Genomic DNA, 25,305 nt, shown 5'->3' with positions numbered 1-25,305 from the left:
GGTGTGGTTATGGACTATTGACATTTCAAGCAGCATTTAAGCTTATCCAAGTTGAGTTCATCACAGAATCTACTTCTTTGTTAGCTGCTACTTTTTCTAAAGGAGATACCTCCCTAATACTTTATTTTGGTTCATTTTGTGTGTAAGAGATTTTATTAAAGATGCTAATTACCTCTCAGAGTCTAACAAATAAGGTCTTTTTAGATTTTGGGATAAAAATGGAGAGAATATTATGAACCATTCCTTTAATCATTGAGATTATGTTTTAGAAATTTAAAGGGTAAGGAGAATGTTTATTTTGTAGCCCTGTTTGACTTTAGGTAATGTAAATAATATGTCACTCTTCGTGAAGAGGCAAAAATAAACCACAGTTTTTTCCTATTCTTTTAAGCCAATAAGCAGTACATGGTATGACTATTGGGGTGCTGATTATGGCACCTACAATTACAACCCATACATAGGAGGTCTTGGAATTCCTGTAGCAAAGCCACCAGCAAATACAGAGAAGAATGGATCACAGACAGTTAGTGTTTCAGTGTCTCAGGGTAAGTGTGTGTTCATATTTTAAGGCATAAGCTATTCTTAAAACAAGTCCTCAACTTATGTATTCTTTGTCTCCTGAGAATTTGATCCTGAGTGTTTTCTGAGAGGGTTTATTATTGCAGGGGTGCCGTGAGAGTGAGTGTCACTCAGAGCTGTGTGTCAGTCAGTTTAGAAGAGCTTCTATTTATGGTCCATTTTTTGTTTCTCAGAATAACACTTTGCAAAATATATTTGTGAGTTGTGTGGGTTTGCTGGTGGTTTTAATTAATTGTGCTTCCTTTTATTGTTATTGTTAATAATAAATTTATACTTTATTTGTAAACAGAATGAAATCACGTTGAGTATTATTTTTGCACTCTTCTAGTCACATAGAGTATATAACTTTTTTAAAAACTAAAATCTTTTCTTAAATTTTGAAACAATCATACATTTACTGAAAAGTTGCAAGTGTAGTACAGAGAACATTTGTTATCCTGACCCATTTGGGAGTAAGTTGGTAATCTGATGTTTTTTTGTTTTATTTTGTTTGTTTTACAAAGCAGAACATTTCTTCTACGTAAAACACATCAGGAAGCACATTCCATCAAAATCAGGAAATTAACAATAGTAACTTTAAGACCCCATTCAGGTTTCAGCAGTTGTGTCTAAATAATGCCCTTTATGCAAAATGATCCAGTACAAAATTGTGCGTTGCTTTTATAGTTGACCCTTGAATAAGGTGGGGGTGGGGGGACCACTCCCACACAGTTGAAAGTCTGTGTATAACTTTACAGTTGGCCCTCCGTCTCCAAGGTTTTGCATCCATGCCTTCAGCCAACTATGGATGGTGCAGTACATATTTATTGAAAGAGGTCCATGTATAAGTGGACTCATGCGGCTCAAACTGTGCTGTTCAAGCATCAACCGTAATTATCATATCTCTTCAGTCTTATTCAGTCTGCCACACTTTGTTTGTCAGAGGTAGCTTTCATGACCTTGGTGCTTTTGATGATTATAGGCCAGTTGTTCAGTAGAATGTCCCTCAATTTGGGTTTGTATGCTATTTCCTCACAATTAGATTGTGGTCGTGGGTTTTTGGCAGAAATATCAAGAAAGTGTACTGCTCAGATTTTCTTACTGCATCCTATTAGGTGTCTCATGATTTTAATTTGGACCACTGCTGGTGGTTTTAAGTTTAATTACTTGATAAAGGAGATGTCTGCCAATATTTTCCAGTGGAAAGTTATTCTTTTCCCTTTTGTAAAAAAATTTTGATGGGTTGGAGTGGCAGAATAATACTTGGAATCTATTCTTTTTTAAAAAAGTTTATTCACTTAGTTTTGAGTAGACCAGTGGTTTCCTATTTTATTCAGTGGGTTATAATTTGTTATCATTATTTTTTTGTTTTTATTGAGGTAAATTCAAGAGATCAGAAAATTTTCCATTTTAGCCATTTTTAGGTGTACAATTCTGTGGCATTAAGTACATTCGCAGTGTTGTCATTATTTATTTTGATGTTCAAAATGTCCCTGATTTGACCATGGTATCTCCTTTAATCTGGTCTCTGTCTTTTTGAAATGTCTTCATCTTTCTTTGAACACTTCCCTGTTTTCTGACATAACAAAATGCCCCAGGCTCATCATTTACTTTCCCTTCCCCAGACTGGGAATTAGCCACTTCATGAACGAAAATGGTATTTCAAAACCTTTTAGTGGAGAAATGTTGATTAAGAATTCAAGATTTGAGTACTAGATATACTTAACTGTTAATTTTTGGCTATTCCACACTCTCTCTTGATGGACAAATCTAGGGAGTGTGTACACACATTTGTGTTTATATTTATTTCTATATTTGTCTGTCTTGTCTATCCGTCTAGAATGCCATGAGTCCACATTGATATATCAGTTAATCTAACAGTAATCTACTCCATAAACTTCATATTAGTTTTTTCCTTTTCCATATTTCTCTTTTCTCTGATAGTGAGGTACCTGATTCTCATTATTCTTAATTTATTTGCTTCCATTATCATTACTTCACTTACTTGATCTACCTCTCTTTATATATCTACTCTCCCATCTCTAGGCTCCTTTGCACAGATGTTGTTACCTGCTGTAACTCTGATACCCCATGCCAGGTTGTTCTGACATGAAGATGCACTCCTCACCCTGTTTCGGGTTCAGATGTCAACATTTTATTGTAGGAAGTTGGACGTGAATAATAATTATCAAATAGGTTTTGTTTTTTCTTTTAATTGCTTTCTGTAGCCCTAGATGCTCGCCTAGAAGTTGGACTTGAACAACAAGCAGAACTTATGTTGAAAATGATGTCAACCCTGGAAGCAGATTCCATTTTACAGGCATTAACAAATACATCTCCTACCTGTGAGTAAAAGTCACCATTCTTAGAGTATTACCGTGAACAGTTCATCTCCTGATTATTTTCAGGTGCACTCAGTAAGGATGGATTTTTAAATTCTCCCTTGCTAAGTTAGTAGGAAGTTGAGAAATAAGACAAAGGATTAGTGAATCAGGAGAGCAGAGGGGGAACAAAATACCTCCATGTAGTGTTCATAAGTTCAGTCCAAAAACCTGAGTCATGTTTTTGTTATTGTGGTGGATGGAGTATGGTTAATGAAATTCCTGGGGGAGCCTGCATAGCTAGCTGCCTGGGAGCTCCTTGCATTATATCCAAATTTCTGATAAAGTGGGTTTCTTAATAGTAACATCTTTATCTTCCTTGAAGACCAAGATGGAAGACTTAGATAATGAAGACAGCCAAATGGGCCTGATTGAACTACAGAATTGAGAGGATTTACTACCTAGTTATCTACAGCGAAAAGAAGAAAAACTTTTTATAATAAATGACTGGATAGTAAATATTTTAGGCTTTCTGGGGCTGTACAGGGTGTGTTGCAGCTCTACTCTGACTTTGTAGCAGGAAAGCAGCTGTAGACACTATATACCTAAATGAATAGGCACGGCTGTTAAAGAAACCGTGTTACAGAATCTGGTGGCCTGTCAGATTTGGCCGTTAGGACATGGTTTGCTGACTGTTGATGTTGTTCTAGGCTTGGGTAGATCCCCTTTTGTCAGGTGAGTGTAGTTAGATAGCAGCCTGTCTATCTTAAGATAGGAGCTGTGCTGAGGCAATGGTGATATTTTTATCTTTCTTAGGCCAAGAAAAAATAAAAACATGGTGGGTAATGGTGGTGAGTAAAGGTGTAGAGATACTAGTTAGAACTTAGGAAGCACATCATGTCCTTCTCCTATGAAGTAAAGTTCACAACCCATTTCAATAGAGAAATTTGGATTTTTAGATCTTCCTGTGTTAAATTGAATTCTTTTGGTTTGCATTCTATATTTCTTGCCTTAGGAAGTATAGAAAAAAGGAGAAAAAGAGAAGATTCGTCTAGTTCTGCTTCTCGATATATTCTCTCTTTTGATTATTTTCCTGCGCAGAACTGTTTTCTCCTTTTAATGTAAAACTTTCTAAATATATGAAAAACTCTCTTAACATCCCTTTATTTCTCTGCTCCCCATGAATATATACTCAGTTAGTTAGTTTGGTGTGTGTATCCTGGCATCAGAATTTTTGAACACTTCCCAGGCAATTTTAATGTGCTATCAAGGTTGAGAATCAATGGATTAGAGTCTAGGTTATTCTAAAACTACCTTCTCAAGTAATAGGCAGGGTTCTTTTTTCTTTCCCTTTTCTCCTCCCTCTTATTAATTAGGAAAAAATTGAAAATAAAAATTTCTAGAGAGTAAGGTTCTTTTCCCTTGGTGGACAAGTCCTGTGAATTTGGGAGCTTCTCTTTGTGGGGATTATCTTTTGAACTTTCAAGTAACGTTGTAAAAACAAGTTTTCAAATAATATAATGCTGAACCATTTTAAATAATGCAATTTTAATTTTTAAAAAAATATATCTTCACTTACCTGTACATATTAATAGCTAGTTAACATTTCTCCTGATACTTTGTGTATAAAATCATAATTGTGTTTAATTTTCAGTATCACAGTCTCCCACTGGAACAGATGATTCACTTCTAGGGGGTTTACAAGCAGCGAACCAATCCAGCCAGCTCATTATACAGTTATCATCTGTCCCAATGTTAAATGTTTGTTTCAACAAACTTTTTTCCATGCTTCAAGTCCATCATGTTCAGGTATGACTTCAGGAGAAATGGTGTATTTTTAGACATTACTGCCAGCCTAGAAAAGATGAAAATAAACGGGCAGATCAGTCTCAACCAGACAGGGATGATTTCTTTGTCATACTCAGATGAAAAAATGTTGGAGATACTTTGATGACCCCAGCTCCTCAGTGACAGGTTATTTATAACTTTTATGATTTTAAGCTTTACTGCTTTTGTTCCAACTACATATTATACACACACCTGTATTTAAAGACTTGAATCACATCTTTTTTTTTTTTTTTTTTTTAAAACATATCTTCTTTTTACTTTTTTTTTTTTTTTTTTTAAAGTTTTACTTGATTTTATTTATTTATTTATTTTATTTTTTGGCTGTGTTGGGTCTTCGGTTCGTGCGAGGGCTTTCTCCAGTTGCGGCAAGCGGGGGCCACTCTTCATCGCGGTGCGGGGACCGCTCTTCATCGCGGTGCGCGGGCCTTTCTCTATCGCGGCCCCTCCCGTCGCGGGGCACAGGCTCCAGACGCGCAGGCTCAGCAATTGTGGCTCACGGGCCCAGCTGCTCCGTGGCATGTGGGATCTTCCCAGACCAGGGCTCGAACCCGTGTCCCCTGCATTAGCAGGCAGATTCTCAACCACTGCGCCACCAGGGAAGCCCTGAATCACATCTTTTAATTTAGTAAAACATTTATATTAGGTAAATTATAAATTTTAATTCAGTTAAATTTCATTTGATCTAGAATTTTAAGATGTGTTTGCTTGTGAACTGAATTGAAGTAACCAGAAGTATTTTTTTTAACATTTATTTTTATTATTTATTTATTTATTTAATTTATTTTTGGCTGTGTTGGGTCTTTTTTTTTTTTTAAAGGATTTTCTTTTTTATTTATTTATTTATTTATTTATTTGTTTATTATTTTTGTCTGTATTGGGTCTTCGGTTCGTGCGAGGGCTTTCTCCAGTTGCGGCAAGCGGGGGCCACTCTTCATCGCGGTGCGGGGACCGCTCTTCATCGCGGTGCGCGGGCCTTTCTCTATCACGGCCCCTCCCGTTGCGGGGCACAGGCTCCAGACGCGCAGGCTCAGCAATTGTGGCTCACGGGCCCAGTTGCTCCGTGGCATGTGGGATCTTCCCAGACCAGGGCTCGAACCCGTGTCCCCTGCATTAGCAGGCAGATTCTCAACCACTGCGCCACCAGGGAAGCCCTGTGTTGGGTCTTAGTTGTGGCACGCAGGATGTTCGTTGAGGCATGCAGGGTGTTTCGTTGTGGCGTGTGGGCTCTTCATTGCAGCACACGGGCTTCTCTCTAGTTGTGGCGTATGGGTTTTCTCTCTCTAGTTATGGCACGCGGGCTCCAGGGCACATGGGCTCTGTAGTTGTGGCGAGCGGGTTCCAGAACATGTGGGCTCTGTAGTTTGCGGCACACAGGCTCTCTAGTTGAGGCACACAAGCTCAGTAGTTGTGGCGTGTGGGCTTAGTTGCCCCATGGCATGTGGGATCTTAGTTCCCTGACCAGGGATCGAACACGCGTCCCCTGCATTGTAAGGTGGATTCTTTACCACTGGACCACCAGGGAAGCCCCCAGAAGAACTATTTAATAGAAAAAGTATTTACTCATAATCATAAGGATTCATACATGAGATTTTTGCTTAAATGGTATTTCATAATAGGTACATTTTCTGTCAATTTACATTCTTTTTCAGTTGGAATCGCTTCTCCAGTTGTGGCTCACATTGAGTCTGAATTCTAGTTCGTCTGGAAACAAAGAAAATGGAGCAGACATTTTTTTATATAATGCTAATCGAATACCTGTCATTTCATTAAATCAAGGTAAGATTTATTAGAAGGAAAGTTATTAACATAGCATAAACAATCTAAAAAGGTATTGATTAGGTTAACACCTCATCTTTGTCATAAGGGTTGTAATGTTTTAGTGAAAAAAACATATTTAAAATACTGACTTAATAATTTGCAGGAAAGAGAACAGAAAACTGTTATCCTCTGGTCTGTATTATGTCTGTGTATAATACAGACATAAAATCTACAATGTTCTGTTAATCTTTACATTGTAGTTCCTTAAAGTATTGTCTTGTTCATAGGCTGTTCTTTTGCAACTGGCCTTTTTTAAAAATGTGAAATACCTCTAGGGGAATTGGTAAATTGGAGAAGGATGTCAATTTTTTGTAGAAATTGTGTTCTTTCATTTTTTTTCTTGGCAAATGCAGGAATGTGGGAATAGTGGGAGTTGAATAATATCCTTCAACAGGAATAGAACTAGCTTTCAGCTTGGGCTATAGGAATCTGTTTGAAGAAAAGTAAAAATCGTTTATTCCTGATGCTTTCTCTCTAGAGATGTGCATAATGCATGGCCTTCACATGGCCTGTCTGTCAGCCTTAGTGACAGCCACACTGGCTATGGTCCTACTTAACATCTGCGTTCTCTCAGCAAGAGCCAGCCCTACTTCAGTTATTAGGTTTCCTTCTGTTTCACTGTATTAATGATTATTATTATACATTTTGCTCCCATCACTTTTTTTTTAAAATTATTTATTTATTTATGGCTGCGTTGGGTCTTCGTTTCAGTGCGAGGGCTTTCTCTAGTTGCGGCAAGTGGGGACCACTCTTCATCGCGGTGCGCGGGCCTCTCACTATCGCGGCCTCTCTTGTTGTGGAGCACAGGCTCCAGACGCGCAGGCTCAGCAGTTGTGGCTCACGGGCCTAGTTGCTCCGTGGCATGTGGGATCTTCCCAGACCAGGGCTCGAACCCGTGTCCCCTGCATTGGCAGGCAGATAGATTCTCAACCACTGCGCCACCAGGGAAGCCCCCATCACTTTTTAAAACTTTGTTATTGTGAGAAACATTAAGCATAAACAAGAGTGAATAGAAGAGTAAAAAAAGTAATTATTTCTTACTATCATCAGGTATTTTGTCAGTATTCAAATTTCCAATTGTCTAAACTATTACAGAATTTTTTTTGTATATTTGAAATAGATTCCATATAGAGTCTACACATTTTAATTAATTATGTTTCTTAATTCCTCTAATCTGTCTTTTTTTTTTAATCCCTGTGTAAAGTTTGGTTGTTTGTCTTTCAAGATTCCCTAGGTCCCGATTTTTAGTGATTGTATCTCTGTGATGTCCTCTCTACTTTCTATAAATTGGTAATCAGACATGGAGCTTAATCTGATTCGAGTTTTTTTTTTTTTTAAGGCAGTTTCATAGGTTGTCTTTTTTTATGTTGTTAATAGACACTAATGATTAATGCCTAGAATTATTAGCAATTCACAGGAAGTTTTGAAATGAAGATAGTCTAATTTTGTTATTCCTTTTTAATATATTAACTGAAATACTTCCATAAAGAGAAACTTCCTTTCATGTGCTATCATGTCACCCTTTGGAGGTACAGTTTTTATATAGAGCCAGGAAAAATGCTGGAAATTTTCTGTATTTTAAAATTAAATTTAAAAATTAATTGGTTCACAAGTAGTCTATAATCATGACCACTTAGTTCCCTTAGTAAATATCTGTATAAGTTCATGATTTTAAAATATTTCTTACATTTCTGTTACAATCATTATGTTTATTGATGCTGAAATTATGCTGTTTGTGGTCAGTAAGATGATGCTTCATTAGATTCTTTTGGGTTTTTTTTTTTGTGAAATACACAACTATATCTTTGTTAGATTTTATTTATTTATTTATTTTTGTGTTTTTTTTGTTTTTTTATACTGCAGGTTCTTATTAGGCATCAATTTTATACACATCAGTGTATACATGTCAATCCCAATCGCCCAATTCAGCACACCACCATCCCCACCCCACCGCCGTTTTCCCCCCTTGGTGTCCATATGTCCATTCTCTACATCTGTGTCTCAACTTCTGCCCTGCACACTGGCTCATCTGTATCTTTGTTAGATTTTAATATCATAGGTGTTCCAAACTATATTTCCTGCCTGAGATCTGGAATCAGCCATTATGCACAGAGTTTTAAGGGCAAAAACTGGGCACTGTATTATGTTTGTTTATTTTTAATAACTTTTTTGGCTTCTCCACCTGCAACATGTGCTTCTTATTTAGGCCTTGCAGGTGACTTAGTTATTGTTTTAGTTTGTGCTTTTTTTGTGAAGTTACATTGGGTTTGAATGGTCAACCCCATCCCTGTCTTTCCAGTATGCCCTATTATTTTCAATTTTTCGTTTTGCAGAATGTGAGGATTTTTAGTAAAACACAAATTGTGTTACAGTAGAAATGCCTGTAGTTTGGCAAGGACAACAAATGTATAGTGATGACATGTTATTTTATTTGTCGTGGGAAGAGCTTTAACATTAGACATGAAATGTTATTGACTCTCTAATGCTTAGTTATGTTTAATGGGGAACTCTTATTTATATGTTTAGAGGACACTAGGTAGTGAATTGATTTAAAAAAATAATGTCATGTTTTAAAATTTATTCTTTTTGTTTTAATTCTTAGTAAACATTTGCTTTTTCTGAGTTAAAATTTCCCCTTTCTCTTTTCCACATAGCATCAATAACTAGCTTTCTCACAGTGTTAGCGTGGTATCCCAATACTTTGCTCCGGACATGGTGCCTTGTGCTTCATAGTCTAACACTCATGACAAACATGCAGCTTAATCGTAAGTCCAAATATTTATTCCTTTAAATCTCTGACATATACTTTATTATTCTTGCTATCAGATTCTTAAAAAAGATTTTTTCAAGAAGTGATATAGTTGTGCAAATGATTAAATTCTTTATTTGAATATGTCTCTTCTGAATTTGTTCTTTTTGTTGTTGTTGTTCTTAATGTATCCTGCCCTTTGTGCTTCTTTACTTTGATTATATACTCTCATCTATCTACAGTTACAAGATCAAATTATATTTTTACCTTCTAAAAACTTTTACTAGTTTTTAAAAATTGATTACTTTTAGAGTACAAAGTCAAATATTAAATGTTAGTCTATGTCTTGTGTTGGTTATTTATTCTTTTTAAAGTAACTTAGCAGTTAAAAATGATTTATTCATTATAATGTTCATGAACATATATGACTAGGTTCTTCGGTTTATGCTTTTCACATCTAAAACCTATATTCACTGAACCTAATCGCTTCTTGTCAGATTCTAAAGTCCTATTAGTTTCCTACTTTCTTCACCCCACTCCTTTATTTCCCATTTAAGATAGTAAAATTAATTTCTGAACCTTTTAAGAAAGGAACTTTTAGTGCTTTCTGTGGCTTTCTGTATCTCAAAGTCACAAAGATACTCTCATACATTATCTTCTGTAATGCTTACTGGTTTTACTTTTTACATTTAGGTCTAGATTTTATCTGACATTCTTGAGGTTGTTGGGAAGTAGGTATCAAAGTTCATATTAGAGAGCAAGGAGTAGCCATTTGTGAGTTGAAATCTTCATTCCATCTGTAGGTTATGACAGCAGGTGGGTGGATTTCATCCCCATTCTCTTTGGGCTTAATTTCATTGACTAGAAAGCAGCGTCACATTGATAAAGGTATTAATTAAAATCATTGCTGAGAATCAAAATGCTACTTCATTTTTTCATTTGGAATATAATATTTTCCAAATATGGGATTGAAAACATCTCTGTGTGATACTGAAGATAGATTTGACTCAAGGATATTTTATTCACTTCAGAAAACTTGTGCATTGTCTGTGTATCAGTTAACAGTATACAACCTTTATGTAGCTGACATGCAAAAATGAATAGGTTTTGCTTCAGTTTATCTTCGAAGGCTGTGTTAAAATTTACCTGAAAAATAGATCTTTATTTCTGGAAGGGGGAAATAATTACTAAGAATAGGCTCACCAAAAGGGCAGTAAGCATTTAGTTATTTCTTTTCCACTTGACTGTATACTGAATAAGATGCACATTAAACTAGGTATTTTTCACAGCCAAATTAGGAGAGAGGCAGGAGATCTATGGCAGATGAAAATATAGAATGAGGCTCAGTCAGTGCAGTAGAGATTCAGATCCTTTTAGTAACTCCCAGGAATATGTTGAGTTTTCTTTGAAACTAAAAGATGTTTTAAATACTGCATTTCCATTGTTTCGGGGTCCTTTTGTTGAGGACTTTTTTTTTTCTTTTCTTTTTAATGTTTTATAGCTGGTTCCAGTACTGCCATTGGAACTCAGGAGAGTACTGCCCATCTGCTGGTTTCAGATCCAAACCTGATTCATGTTTTAGTGAAATTTCTTTCTGGCACCAGTCCACATGGAACAAATCAACACAGTCCCCAGGTAATGTGACTTCTGAAAACCAGTGATAGGCCCAGATTATACAGTAAACTTATTTGTAAAGGAAATTTTAAGTGCTAAAGCATTAAATGATGGCCTTTTATGTATCAATGTAATAAAATGTTTTGAATTACATATAATAATAGCTATGCTGAAACTGAATTATAGCAGGTAGTAAGTTTTCTCTTGGAATTTTACTGGATTTTTATGTAGAGATATATTTTTGGTGTTAATTTTATATAATTTGAGAAACATTCTAAACAAATATTTACCTTAATGTTAGGGAAGCATTTAAAAAATTGGGGAATTTAAAAATTTTTTAAAATAATGTGTTATGTTAAATGACCTCTGTTATCAAGATTAACAGGTCACCTAACTTAATTCTTTTATACTATTAAGTATTTTATTTAACAAAAAACAAAAAGATGACATCAGTGGACCTAAAGGGTATTACGATATGTGAAATAAAACAGAGAAAGACAGATGCCATATGAGTTCTCTTATATGTGGAATCTAGAAAACAAAGCAAATGAAGAAACATAACAAAACTGAAATTGAGTCCTAGATACAGGGAACAAACAGCTGGTTGCCAGAATGGGGGATGGGGGATGGGGGTGGGGGAAGGAGGGTGAGGGAAATTGAGAGGTACACATTTCCAGGTACAAAATAAATCACCAGTATGAAATGTACTGTGTGGGGCGTATAGTCAATAATAATGCAATATCTTTATGATGACAGATGGTAACTAGTCTTATTGTGGTGAGCATTTTGAAATGTATAGAAATATCAAATCACTGTGTTGTACACCAGGAACTAACATAGCATTGTAGGTGAATTTTACTTCAAAAACAAACAAACTCATAGAAAAAGAGATCAGATTCGTGATTACCAGAGGCAGGGGTTGGGGGAATTGGATGAAGGTAGCCAGAGGGCAAAAACTTCCAGTTATAAGACAAGTAAGTACTAGGGGTGTAATGTACAACATGATAAATATAATTAACACTTCTGTATGTTATATGTGAAAGTTGTTGAGAGAGTAAATCTTGAGACTTCTCATCATAAAGAAAAAAATTTTTTTCTTTTATTTTGTATCTGTATGAGACGATGGATGTTCTCTAAACTTACTGTGGTCATCGTTTCATGATGTCTTAAGTCAAATCATTATGCTGCGCACTTTAAACTTATGCAGTCCTGTATGTCAATTATATCTCAAAACTGAAATGAAAAAAAATATTGCTTTTGTTAATTCAGAAAAAAAAGATATATCAGAGCTTTTAACATTTTTAGTCTAACCACAGATTTCTTTTATATCAGTTTAGGTTTTGTTATATTGTACTGCTTTAAAAAATATCTTTCCTTCATTATATTTCTTTTCACATAAAATATATTTAGTGTTCATAGCATCTTTCCAATGGACGTTTTTCAAGATTATCTTGCAAAGTTATCATCTTTTATTTCTTAGCTATGTGCTTATCTATGTGCTAGACCTAGGTGCTGTTCTAGGTGCTAGGGATTTAAGTAGTTACCCTGTCCGAGTCTCTGCCTTTCTTGGAGCTTAAGTTCTGTTGGATACATTTAGTCAGTACTCTCATACTGAATAGACTTGAATTTTGTAGATCATCGTAAAATAAACCAGACAAGGAAAAAAATGAGAAGGAACAAACTACTTGTAATTAGATTGGACCAGAGTTTTGATGGGGGCAGAGGCATGTTATCAAGTGATTATTACACATAAAGATTGCATGAATTTGGAATGTGAAGATTCCTGAAATCACTGATTCCAGCTTCTTTATTTTACATATGAGAAAACATGCATTATCTGCATTGCCCACAATTATACAACTAGTTAGTGGTAGAGCCTAGGTGTCAGGGAACATGCCGCTGTATAAAGTAGTGTTTTTTCCGCTCCTTTTCTTTTTTAAAGGCAAAGTAAAAGTTACTGAGGGTCAAGCTTTCCTCAGATATTTTGGTTTTGTAGTTTGGTTATGAATATTATGAGTTTTATACTCAGTGTTAGAAATTGTTAACTCTAAAATGGTTTGGAGAATTAGATTGCATTTTGTTTTTCCCAAAACTCCTCTAGGGTTTTATGATCATAACATTCCAAAACATACTTCAGGATACTTGGTGTGGTTCTCACTATCATTTTTTTTTCACTGAAGAGATAGAAGTTTGGGAAAGCATTTTTTTACGAATTGATACAGGTTTGTTTTTAGCTTTAAGGGGTTTTTTGTAGGGTTTTTTCCCCAATTCACTTTAGTATTTGCTCTGCTAGTCATTAGAAGCATGACCTTTTGTGGATCACTTAACCTGTCTGAGTCTGAGTTCTTTTGTTTTGAAATGGGATAATTAAGAAGATTGTGAAAATCAGTACATAAGTTCTTTGTGCTTTTGAAAGCATTATAAAGATATTCTTGTGTAATTCAGGTGAGTCTTTTTCTGTATTGAATTAAATAAAAGTAACATAAGTTATTCTAAACCATAATGAAAAAAAATATTGACAATAGAATCTGTAATTTTTGATTGAAAATAAATATATCAAGACCTAAAAGCTTAATTGGTTTCCTGCTATCACTGTTAATATTTTTGTTCTTCAAATGAAAAGTTTCACCCGTATGGCTCTTGACTTAACGTTTGATGCTTTTTTCTTTTTTACAGGGAAAGAGCTTTTTTTTTTTCACATCTTTATACAATGTTGTGTTAGTTTCTGCTATACAGCAAAGTGAATCAGCTATATGTATACATATATCCCCATATCCCCTCCCTCTTGAGCCTATCCTCCCTCCCTATCCCATCCCTCTAGGTCACCACAAAGCATTGAGTTGATCTCCTTGTGCTATGCAGCAGCTTCCCACTAGCCATCCTTTTTACGTTTGGTAGTGTATATATGTCAGTGCTACTCTCTCACTTCATCCCAGCTTCCCCTTCCCCCGCCGTGCCCTCAACTCTGTTCTCTACGTCTGCGTCTTTATTCCTGCCCTGCCACTAGGTTCATCAGAACCGCTTTTTAAAATTCCTTATTTGTGCATTAGCATACGGTATTTGTTTTTTTCTTTCTGACTTACTTCACTCTGTATGAGAGATTCTAGGTCCATCCACCTCACTACAAATAACTCAGTTTCGTTCCTTTTTATGGCTGAGTAATATTCCATTGTATATATGTGCCCCATCTTCTTTATCCATTCATCTGTTGATGGACATTTAGGTTGACAAAGGATTAATCTCCAAAATATACAAGCAGCTCATGCAACTCAATATCACAAAAACAGACAACCCAATCCAAAAATGGGCAGAAGACCTAAGTAGACATTTCTCCAAAGAAGACATACAGATGATACTTTTTAAATGAATAATTCTGTAAATGGGATCAGTAAGCAGTTGTCAACAGAATTTCATTTCTCTTCAGGTTGGTCCAACAGCTACACAAGCTATGCAAGAATTTCTTACCCGATTACAAGTGCATCTTTCTTCAACATGTCCTCAGATATTCAGTGAATTTTTGCTCAAGCTAATTCATATACTTTCAACAGAAAGGTAAATTTCAAGGTGTTACATATATTCCTGATACAGAAGCAATAGGTAATCCTCCAAATTAATTTTCCCTTAGCATTTGTTGGGAGTTTATCTGGGAACAGATTAAGCAGGACGATATTAGGAATTAAGAGGGAAAGGTTTATTGGTATGTTTCCCGGTTGTTTTCATTTCTTTTCATTATGGCTCTCACAGATCCTGAACTCCTTCTATTGTGAAAGGAATAACGGGTTCATAGATTAGGAATTATAAACCTTCTAGGTGAAATTTACTTGAAGCTGTTTAAATTATTCTAGAATACAGGTAGAGAATTAAAGCTACCAGTAATTTTATTTGAAACCTATATTTGATAAAACCCAAAAAAGATATCTTAAAAAAGAAAATTAAATACTAATCTCATACAGAAATCCTAAATATATTGATTACCAAAGTCAGGCAGTAGGTTAAAAGAATAAACTGTGACCATGATGGGTTGATTCTTAAAATGCGTGAATGCTTCGATATCATGTATCATATTAATGAATCATTTTCGTCATAGTTTAAGACATTTCATAAAATCCAACATTACTTTCTGATAAAACTTTTAATGAAATATGAACAGTATCATCTTAAAGTTACAAAAAAAAACATTATGAACAAACCAAACTCCAGTATGTTTGATTATTTTAAAAATTCCCATTAATATCAGGAAGAAATTAAAGCTGCTGTTTGCTATCTTTATTATTTAATTTCATTGTGGAAGTGCCAGTGAATTTTTAAAAAATTGATGTATGTTAGAAAATGATTAAAATCACTTGTAGATTATATCACTCTTTAAAAATTAGTTCGAAAATATTAGAAAGCAGAAAAAGGTATGATTTATAATAGTTACCATAAAATTAATAATTTATTCATAATAATAGTTCTTTTTCATAGATCAGTGGCAAAATGCCTGAAACCTAATATAAAAATTAACACAAAAAATTTATATGGCGATATGTTTTCATAGCTACAGAAAATTTTATAGTACTATCCTCATTTGTTTCCTTCCTCCTTTATAACTATTTTAAAACACTAATGTGGTTGTAGTTCAACTTGTTTATAGTGTATACACAGTGAAGCACAGGTGTGGGAAGGAGTAGATTCACAAAACCAAAAACATGCTGTTATGATATGCATCTGTGTATTTGGAAAACATGAACTTGAGGTTTTTGTGTGGTATAAATAAAACCAACTAAGAAGCAAAAACCAGTTATCATGGAGTTCATTTTTCTTTTAACTAGGCTTTTTTTTAAACTGTATGTGAGACCTCTAAATACACTCATTAGATGTAGACTTTAGTATGGTTCTGTCTATGTAGGGTCTAGCAGTAAAAGGTTTCATATGAAAATTCAGTATATTTAGTCTAACATTTCCTACAGAAATATCAATCTTGTTTTAGTTTATAATGTGCTGTCTTTAAAAAACATCTATTTTATATCTTTTTTTATAAGTAAAGGTATTTATAGGTTTACGTGCCTCAAAAACTAATCAGAATTTTTTTTTCCAGCTACTCTTCCACACCCTTCCACCCTGTACACACCTCATACATTTTCTAGCACATTTTCTTTAATTGGGTCCATAACATTGGCCCAAATATATTCTTAGCTTTTGTTTTCTTTGCTTTGTATGTTTTTAAGAAAGTGTCTGGTATCCGTATAAATTAGCCTGCAGCTTTTTAGTTCAATTAATAATATAGGTTGAAAAGAAGTACCCAGACTTCATATGAAGAGGGCAGTCATTTTTATCACATAAGTGTTTTGCAGATATATTCTCTTGGTCTGTGGATTATATTTTCATTTTCTTAACAATATCTTTGAAAAAGCAGCTTTTAATTTTGATGAAATTTTGTCAGCTTTTTCTTTTATTTATTATTATTTTTGTTTCATAACAATATCCTTGCTTAACCCAAGGTCATAGAGATGATCCTCTATGCTTTCTTCTAGAAATTTTGTTTCAGGTCTTACATGTAGGTTATATTGAGTTAAATTTTGCATTTGGGTCTAAGTTCTTTTTTTTTCGCCTATGGATGATGTCAAATTGTTACTATACCATTTGTTGAAAAAAAATCCTTTTTAAATTGAATTCTCTTTCTGCCTTTTCCAAAAATCAATTGACCATATTTGTTTTGCTCAATTTCTGGACTCTATAGAATTGATGTTTTTGTCTATTCTTTTCCGATACCACACTGGTTTGGTATTTTTATATTATTTCTCGAGGTCTGGTAGTGTGGATTTTCCAACTTTGTTCTTGTTGTTTTAGAGTTGTTTTGGCTATTCTGCTCTTTGCTTTTCCATGTAAGTTTTAGGATCAGCTTATTGATCCCCCACCACCCCCACAAAAACAAAAACAAATCAAACCAAAAAAGCACTTCTGCTTGATTGTGACTGAATAAGCGTCCATCTGTAGATCAATTTGGGAGGAGTTGTAGATATATTTATAGATACAGATATAGTTATACATGTAGACATAGACACAAAAATATAGTTATACATAGAGTTATATATATATTTGGGATTTTTCTTTGAACAGTCATGTGGTTAGTGAATAATATGTATGTCTTTTTGCTTTTTCTGCACCTACTGTAATGATCATATATTGTTTCTTCTAAAATCTGTAGGTATGATAACATTGATTTTTTTTTTTTTTAAGTGTTGATCAGTATGCATTCCCAGGATATATACTCACTCGGTCATGATGTATTATCCTTTTTATATCTTGCTGGTTTAAGTAGTTAATGCTTTGTTGCAGATTTTAAAATCTATGCTTATGAGAGATATTTGCACTTTTAAAAATAATGCCTTTGGTTTTTATGTCAAGGTAATCCTGGACTCCTGAAATGAGTGTTTCCTTTTCTGTTTTCTGGAAGAGGTTGTGTAAATTGGATTATTACTTATTTAAATATTTGATAGTAATTGCCATTGAGGCAACCAGGGTCTGGAGTTTTCTTTGTATTAATAGAAAAAAGTTTCTATTTATTTTATAGGTAAAAGATTATTCAGGTTTTCTTTCTTCTTGAGTGAACTTTGGCAGTTTGTGTCTTGAAGGAATTTGTTCATTTCATCTGTGTTGTTGAATTCATTATTTGTAATTTTTTAAATTATGCTTTTAATGTTTATAGTATGTAGTTTGATTCATTCTGTCATTTCTGATATTGATAATTTTAATCTTAATTTATCTTGGTCATTCTTGCTAGAGGTTTATAACTGATATTTTCAAAGAACCAACTTAAAGCTTTGTTGATATTCTTTATTTTTTCATTTCCAATTTCATTAAATTTTGCTCTAATAGTTATTATTTCCTTTCAGTTTTTCTTGTATAAGTGTTTGATAATATGTGTCTCTTAATTGATCTGTTAGACCACTTTACATTTAATGTAGTTATTGATTTAGTGGACTAAGATTTATCACTTTGCCAGTTTTGTTTATTTAATCTATTCTTTGCTTAAAAATTTTTTTTCTTGGCTACTTTTGGACTAAGTAATTTTTTATAATGATTTCATTTTGTTTCTAGTATTATTATTTATAACAAAGAAATTTTGATTATAGTGTTTTCCCTAGCTTTGCAATATACGTCTTTATTTCATCACATTCTGCTTTCATATATTATTATGCCTTAGCACACATGTAATATAAGAACTTTACAGCAGTAAATTTACAGTTTCTTTCTCTCATCTTTTGTGATGTAGGTATCATATGTTTACTTTTACATACGCTCTAAACATAATACATCCCTACAATTTTTGCTTTAGATACTCACATATCTTTTAGACACTGAAGTAAAATAGTATTTATGCCTGGAAATGGACAGGCCTCTTCTACTGGGTGATTAGTGTGAGGATTTGAATCACTTTTCAAGATTTGACCTGGCTTTGGTTTTGTTTTTGCTATGGTTACCTTTTGTGTTTTGTCAGCTTCAAAATGATCTAGTTAGCTTCTGTTTCGACGTGAGTCAGGGTAAAGGGGGTTGTTTCCAGTTTTATCGTTGCATCCTTAGCTTTTGTTGTTCCTTACACATTTGTACCACAGAGGGACTGTCTCTGCACGGCTCCATCTCTAGCAGTCAGCGGCTTTTGCTTGTTTCTTAATGTTCACTAGACTCCTAGTGATGGCAGGTGTTTTCCGATATTGTGTCCAGCCTCAGTCTTTGGCAGGCCCTCTGTGACTGAACCTCAGGGGAAGGAGCTTTCGCAATAAATTTTTCCTTCTTTTTGTCAGCCAAACTCTGGCTCATATCTTTGGCCATTTCTGAGGAGAGCATTTCCTTCTCTCCAGTGGTAGGAAGCAGCTGTTGGTATTTGAGGGTTTTTTTCACTGGCACCAAATACATGGTGTCTTTTTTAACACCATTTCCCTGATTATCTGACATCAACCTGTGTCCTACAGTTCAGTTCTATTCTGCCACTATCCAAAGTTAGCCTCAGATTTACAGTTTTAACTGCTCAGTCCCACAAGACTGCCCTTACTTCAGAGGGCACTTGCAAGTCCAAGGTCCCCAGGTTACCCACATTTTTGTATCATTTGACTACAAATTCAGGGGTTCTCACAATCCCCCCCTCAGGTTCAGTAATTTGCTAGAAGTACTCACAGAACTCAGGAAAAACACTTTACTTATTTTACCAGTTTATTATAAAGTATAGCTCAGGAACAGCCAGATGGAATAGATGCACAGGGCAAGATATGTGTGGGGGATGGTGAGGGAGGGTGCCTGTGAATGGGTATGAACTCCAAGGGTTCAGTGTTACCACCCTTACATACCTGGGGTTGAACAACTTGTTAAATATTTTAGCTGAATTCTTCTTATCCATATGTATATTGCCAGCATCTCGACTTCCCAGATTCTGTGACAGGAAAGCCAATGCTCATATTCTGTCTTCTTGGAGGAGGTTCCTATCTTTTCATGGATTTCAGCCTTTTTGGTACTCTTTTGACCTTAGCTCTCTGATGGGTTCAAGAAAAGTTACGACTTTAGAGTTAATATGGCTTTTTTTATTGTTAAGTTGGGGCCGGTGATCTTTCCAGCTTTCTATTTCTTAGGCGTAAGTAGAACTTGAGAGCATTCAATTTTGATGCATAAGAATTACTTGATTGATTCTTAATTTTTGAAAATCAAAATCAGTAAGAAATGTTTAAACTAACAACATTTGAGGTTGTAACAAACCAGAGCTCATTCATTATGAGGAGTGCCTTGTGATATATAATTATTTTAGTCTGTAGCTTCAAAATCAACTCTTTGATTTACTTGTCCTTCAGTTTCTATTTGGAAGGGAATTCATTTTTTATTTTGTAAGATAAAATGGAGGCAAGGACAAGAAGGACTCAGGAAGAGATGGAAACTCTTTGCTACAAAATGAAATAGTGAATACCAGGAGTTTAATTATTGTTTAGCTTTCTTGTGTTCTGGTGGTTACTTCTTTCAAAATAATTTAAAATGGATTAATTTTTAATCCTCTCTCTTTTTCTGCAGGGGTGCCTTCCAGACAGGCCAAGGACCTCTTGATGCCCAAGTAAAGCTCTTAGAATTCACTTTGGAGCAGAATTTTGAAGTCGTTTCAGTTAGTACTATTTCTGCTGTGATAGAGTCTGTCACTTTTTTAGTGCACCACTATATCACTTGCTCAGACAAAGTAATGTCTCGAAGTGGATCAGATAGCTCAGTGGGTGCTCGAGCATGCTTTGGGGGACTCTTTGCCAACCTCATTCGTCCAGGTGATGCAAAAGCAGTTTGTGGTGAAATGACAAGAGATCAACTCATGTTTGATTTGTTAAAACTGGTTAACATTTTAGTACAGCTGCCTCTTTCGGGCAATAGGGAATACAGTGCAAGAGTGTCTGTGACCACCAATACGACAGACAGTGTTTCAGATGAAGAAAAAGTTTCAGGAGGCAAAGATGGTAATGGAAGCAGTAGTAGTATTCAAGGATCACCTGCATATGTTGCTGACTTAGTGTTAGCCAACCAACAGATAATGAGCCAGATTTTGTCAGCTCTGGGCCTGTGTAATAGCAGTGCCATGGCGATGATAATTGGTACGTATTAATATTAAGAATATTAATCTTACACTTGTTTCTAGTACTATATCTCTTTCCTTTAGCAATGTACGAATTCATTTTCTTTTTACTTTATAACGCAGTTGCTTTTTTTGTAAACTTCTTAGCATGACTGATTTTTATTAGTGAAAACTTTTATAGAGTGGCTTCAATCAGTTGAAAAGTTTTAAGTGTGAATTTTTTAAAAATTGGAAAATACTAACAAAATAACTTGTAGTGAATTAAGAAAAAAAAAATCCGTCTTGTAAGTTAGGTACCATAATTTATAGTCATGTATCTCTAACCTTTTAAAGATGAAGAATTTCACATCAAATTTCATATTAGGGAATGAGTAAGATTTATTTATTCACAGTTTTTTAAAAAGTGAAGTATAAAATTTTGTTCAAGTTTAACAGTTTCTATGACATATATCAATGTAAAATTTATATATTGTTGCTTTACTTTTCTACCTATTTGAAAGCTAATATACTATGTTAATTTTTTTAACTAATTAAACTTCTGTAAATTGTGACAAAATCCATTCCTGATATATTTTTGCTTATTAGTATTTCTTTTTTCATGTAAGGGAAACAACCATATCTTTTTGATTAAAAGTTTTGAAGTTTAGTTACATAATAGTATCACTAATTTTTCTCTCCTTTTCTTTTTGGTATGTATAATGATGTTCCTCAGCCATGTAATAGAGCAACTTTATTGTTACCAACAACAGAGGTATCTCCTATAAAAGATACCAAAAAACATCCTCTACTGAATGTTATGATAGATATTTTAATTTCTAGATATGTGTATATGTATACACACACACACAGCTTTTATGTACCCATCCTTCAGTGATTTGGGGGGAAAATGGCTTTTAAGATTCTCTGTTTTAATTATTATTGGTTTTTAAGGGTATGCTTCTTAAAAATATGTAATCTTTTTATTTAAACTAGGGGCAAGTGGATTACATCTCACCAAACACGAAAACTTTCATGGTGGGTTAGATGCCATATCAGTTGGGGATGGATTATTTACCATACTGACAACACTTAGTAAAAAAGCTTCTACAGTTCACATGATGCTGCAGCCAATTTTAACCTACATGGCCTGTGGATATATGGGCAGACAGGTAAGTTCAATCCAGCAACAATTGCAGTAATTTAAGTAGTTACTAGCAATGGGAGCAGGGAATTATTTGTAAGACAGAGACAGAGTATTCTAGTTATATGTTGGAAAATGAACGGAGTCAGCAGGTGAGAACTATAGATTACTAATAGAAGTTGGAGAGGAAAGTTTCCTTGAAACTGTCAAAGATGACTATAGTGATGTAAGAATAAAATGTTTAACATATTTTTAAATTTTAGATTTTCCTTCCATTGTCTTAAGAAGTAGCTCTTTCCTTTTCCCTAACCATAGCATAGTTGAAAACCAACATGTTCTTCATAGATGTTACATGTGAAAATTTAATATGAGTATTTATTTTCAAGCTTAAGTTACATATTTAGTTTCCTTTCAGTTAAAAGGGGTTAGGGTAATTTTAAAAGAGAAGTAGGTTAGAATGTTACTACTTTTTAAATTTCCTTTTTAAAAAATGAGATTTTAGGAGCCAGTGTGATTATTTTAATTTCTAGTCCATTTACCATTTTTTTCAAAAGCAGATTTTAAAACAATTTCTTAAGGAATCTTCTATATGTCAGCGTATAATTATCATTTTCATAAATATACATTGCATGTGTATATATATTTCCCCATTGGAAGATACAAAGATATTTGAGAAGGATACATTTTTAAATGAAAGTACTGTCTACTGGAAAACAAAATCAATGTACATTAATTTAAGGTAGAAAATGATAATAGTAGGTAAACACGCAAAAAATGCTGAGTTCAGAGAGGAGACTGTTCACTTCCTTTTTGATTCAGGTAAGACTTCCTCAATATTTTGCCAGACGTTTTGTATGTAGTGATTTAGGTTAAGGTTGCCATTTTACAATAATTAACTGTAAAAGAATATTACATTCAATAAGAAATTTAGTTGTCCTAATTCACAGGAAATTAATAATCACCTTTTAAAAATCACAGTATAACATGTATGGTTTTTTTTAGGGCTCTCTCGCTACTTGCCAGTTATCTGAACCATTATTGTGGTTCATTTTGAGAGTACTGGATACTAGTGATGCCTTGAAAGCATTCCACGATATGGGTAAGACAAAGTTCCAAAACTGTCATTTTAGTGTAATCATTTGATAGTACGTTATGTTCTTATTTTTGTTGCCTTCTGTGAAAGTTGACTCAATGTCAAATCATCTATGTTAAGATAATTTTCATTTAGTATTCTCTTTAAATTTAGGTGGTGTTCAGCTCATTTGCAACAATATGGTTACTAGTACAAGGGCTATTGTAAACACTGCAAGAAGTATGGTATCAACTATTATGAAATTTCTTGACTCTGGTCCGAATAAAGCTGTTGACAGCACTTTGAAAACACGAATACTAGCTTCTGAGCCTGACAATGCAGAAGGGATCCATAACTTTGCACCCCTGGGTAAGAAAAGAGTTATTTCATCTTATGGGTATGAATTTAAGTAGTAGTTAATTGGCTGGTATGAAGCAAAAATAGTTGTCAAAGTAAGTTGATTGTGTTACAGTATCACCATTTTAATTACGAGCCATTGATTTTAAAGGTAGTGGTTTTCCAAACATTCTACTGATTAGAAGGAAGTTTTTAATTGTTCTTTAGTAGTAAAATTTGTTTTTATTTCTGAGTTTAAATAGAACACAATTTATGAAACTAAAGAGTAGATTCTTATGTCAGTTTTCATTGTAAATGTTAGTTTTAAAGGACTTGTTCCATCTTATTTTGAGTGGTACTTATTTTTATAAGAAGTTTCAGATTTATATAGTTATTCTTTTTTTCCATTCTACATAGTTTCTTTTTATATTTTTCTTTTCATATTTCTAACTCATGAATATTGACAATGTAGAATAAAGGTGATCATTTTCAAGTTGAAGCCTGTATTGGACATTGTTTTTTACTTAAATCATTTGAGAATTACTGTGCTAGATTTGTTGTTGCTAGTTTGTTTTCATTTGACATGTTAGTACATAGAAATTTGGCAGCAGTTAACAATGAATTTGTCGCCTTGCCAGTTGACTGGATGTCCTGAGGTTTTGTGAATACTGTAACAAATTATGCTAAATGTATTAAGTACATTCATAGTATTAAGTGTTCATGTTTTTAGCTAATTTTTCTAGTGTATTTATTATGGTTTGAATAGTTCTTGATGCCTTATTGGGTTTCCTTTGCAAGTTTTTATTTTATTTAAAATACTTCTGTAGGTACAATCACATCTAGCAGTCCTACTGCCCAACCAGCTGAGGTGCTTTTGCAGGCCACGCCACCCCATAGAAGAGCTCGCTCTGCTGCTTGGTCCTACATCTTTCTGCCAGAGGAGGCTTGGTGCGACCTTACCATTCACCTTCCTGCAGCAGTGCTTCTTAAAGAGATACATATCCAACCTCACCTTGCATCTCTTGCAAGTGAGTAATATTTTTTGTAAAGATCCATCGTGAAAATAAACTATAATTTAGAAGCATTTTAAAAATGAGAAAAATACTTAGCAAACAGTGATTAACTTAGATACAATTTCCAGATCGCTTAATTTTGAACAGTTTTAATATAATATTTAACACTACCACCAAATCATTTCCCATCAAATGAATGGACATGGCTATTCCCCTGAAACAAATAGAGTATGTGATGAAATTTAAACAAATATATTCTAGTTATATATTATTTTGCCTTTCTTCTTCCCTCAAATTTATGAAGCTATCTATATAGCATTAAGATAAAATGAGTTAGTTTATACAACTGTAGACAGCAGTCTTAGTTTTTCTAGGCTAGTCCTCAGTCCTAGCTCTGTAATGTGAAATTAGCATAGATTCCCCTTCCCATTGTAAGGTAATTACATCTGCAAAGAATTTTTTATCGAAATACTTTGTGATATTTTGAATATTTATGATCTTTAGATTTTTAATATTTTGAGTATCATTCATTTTATGCATTTTCATTGAATACGTTTTGTTGTAACTTTGCAACATTAAGTAATTGAAAAGAAGTTTTAGAAAACAAGTTGTACATTAAAAGGAGCAGGAACTCCTTCAAGTATTCATGAAGGAATATGAAGTACTATTTTACATTTATGATGGTCCCCAAATTCTTTCAATATAAATATAATAATTTGTACAGAATTGTTGAAGTTGTCACAATCATTTATCTTCATTGATTGATTCTCATTGCTATCATATGTCACTCAGTAATTTAATGAAGAACTGTAGGGAGTTTTGTAGACCCCTGGCATATTTGGAAGAATCAATTTTTCCACTTATTTGCAAGATTAGATTATTATACTATAATACAGTTGTGGAATCCACACGTTAGATAAAAATAGATACAATGAATAAAATGGCAGAAGAAAAATAGACTAATGCACAGTGTTTTAGCAGGTCACAAATAACTATATTACATGGTAAAATATAAGTCAGTGTAAGACTTAGGGGATAATCTAAGATGAGGAGGAAGCTCCTTTTATTTGGAAGGAGAAAGTGGTTCGTGTGAATGGTGGCTTTGGAGTGTAGCTAGAATTTGCACATAGGAATTAGGACAGGAAGGATGTTACAATGGAGAACTCTGTACATTATGAAAAATCAGTAGGTTAGGTGTTCTCCAGTACAAGTGTGCTTAATAATTTTGGTTTTGGATTGGAGCAGAAACTGAAGATATAGTGTGTTGCAGTGGAAATAA

The 25,305-nt window shown here is 34.1% G+C and overlaps 1 protein-coding gene across 8 annotated transcripts in view; it reads left to right on the top strand.

The window, feature by feature from the left end:
• BIRC6 (baculoviral IAP repeat containing 6) overlaps positions 1–25,305 on the top strand; it is a 249,296-nt gene that overhangs the window by 111,661 nt on the left and 112,330 nt on the right. For all 8 annotated transcript variants that reach the window (XR_009009856.1, XM_057557865.1, XM_057557863.1 and 5 more), the window contains 12 exons: positions 392–545; positions 2,787–2,903; positions 4,534–4,688; positions 6,377–6,503; positions 9,200–9,310; positions 10,796–10,929; positions 14,333–14,460; positions 19,942–20,504; positions 21,458–21,633; positions 22,608–22,704; positions 22,852–23,046; positions 23,841–24,041. Coding sequence is in view for 7 of the 8 variants with exons in the window: in XM_057557865.1 (XP_057413848.1) it covers positions 392–545; positions 2,787–2,903; positions 4,534–4,688; positions 6,377–6,503; positions 9,200–9,310; positions 10,796–10,929; positions 14,333–14,460; positions 19,942–20,504; positions 21,458–21,633; positions 22,608–22,704; positions 22,852–23,046; positions 23,841–24,041 (2,158 nt within the window). In the remaining variant the exon portion in view is untranslated. The remainder of the gene's footprint in view (positions 1–391; positions 546–2,786; positions 2,904–4,533; positions 4,689–6,376; positions 6,504–9,199; positions 9,311–10,795; positions 10,930–14,332; positions 14,461–19,941; positions 20,505–21,457; positions 21,634–22,607; positions 22,705–22,851; positions 23,047–23,840; positions 24,042–25,305) is intronic.

The sequence above is a fragment of the Balaenoptera acutorostrata genome, chromosome 12 (assembly GCF_949987535.1).
Source record: "Balaenoptera acutorostrata chromosome 12, mBalAcu1.1, whole genome shotgun sequence".
Taxonomy (NCBI): domain Eukaryota; kingdom Metazoa; phylum Chordata; class Mammalia; order Artiodactyla; family Balaenopteridae; genus Balaenoptera; species Balaenoptera acutorostrata.
The sequence above is the reverse complement of the archived record's forward strand: the minus strand, read 5'-3'. Positions and strand labels throughout refer to the sequence as shown.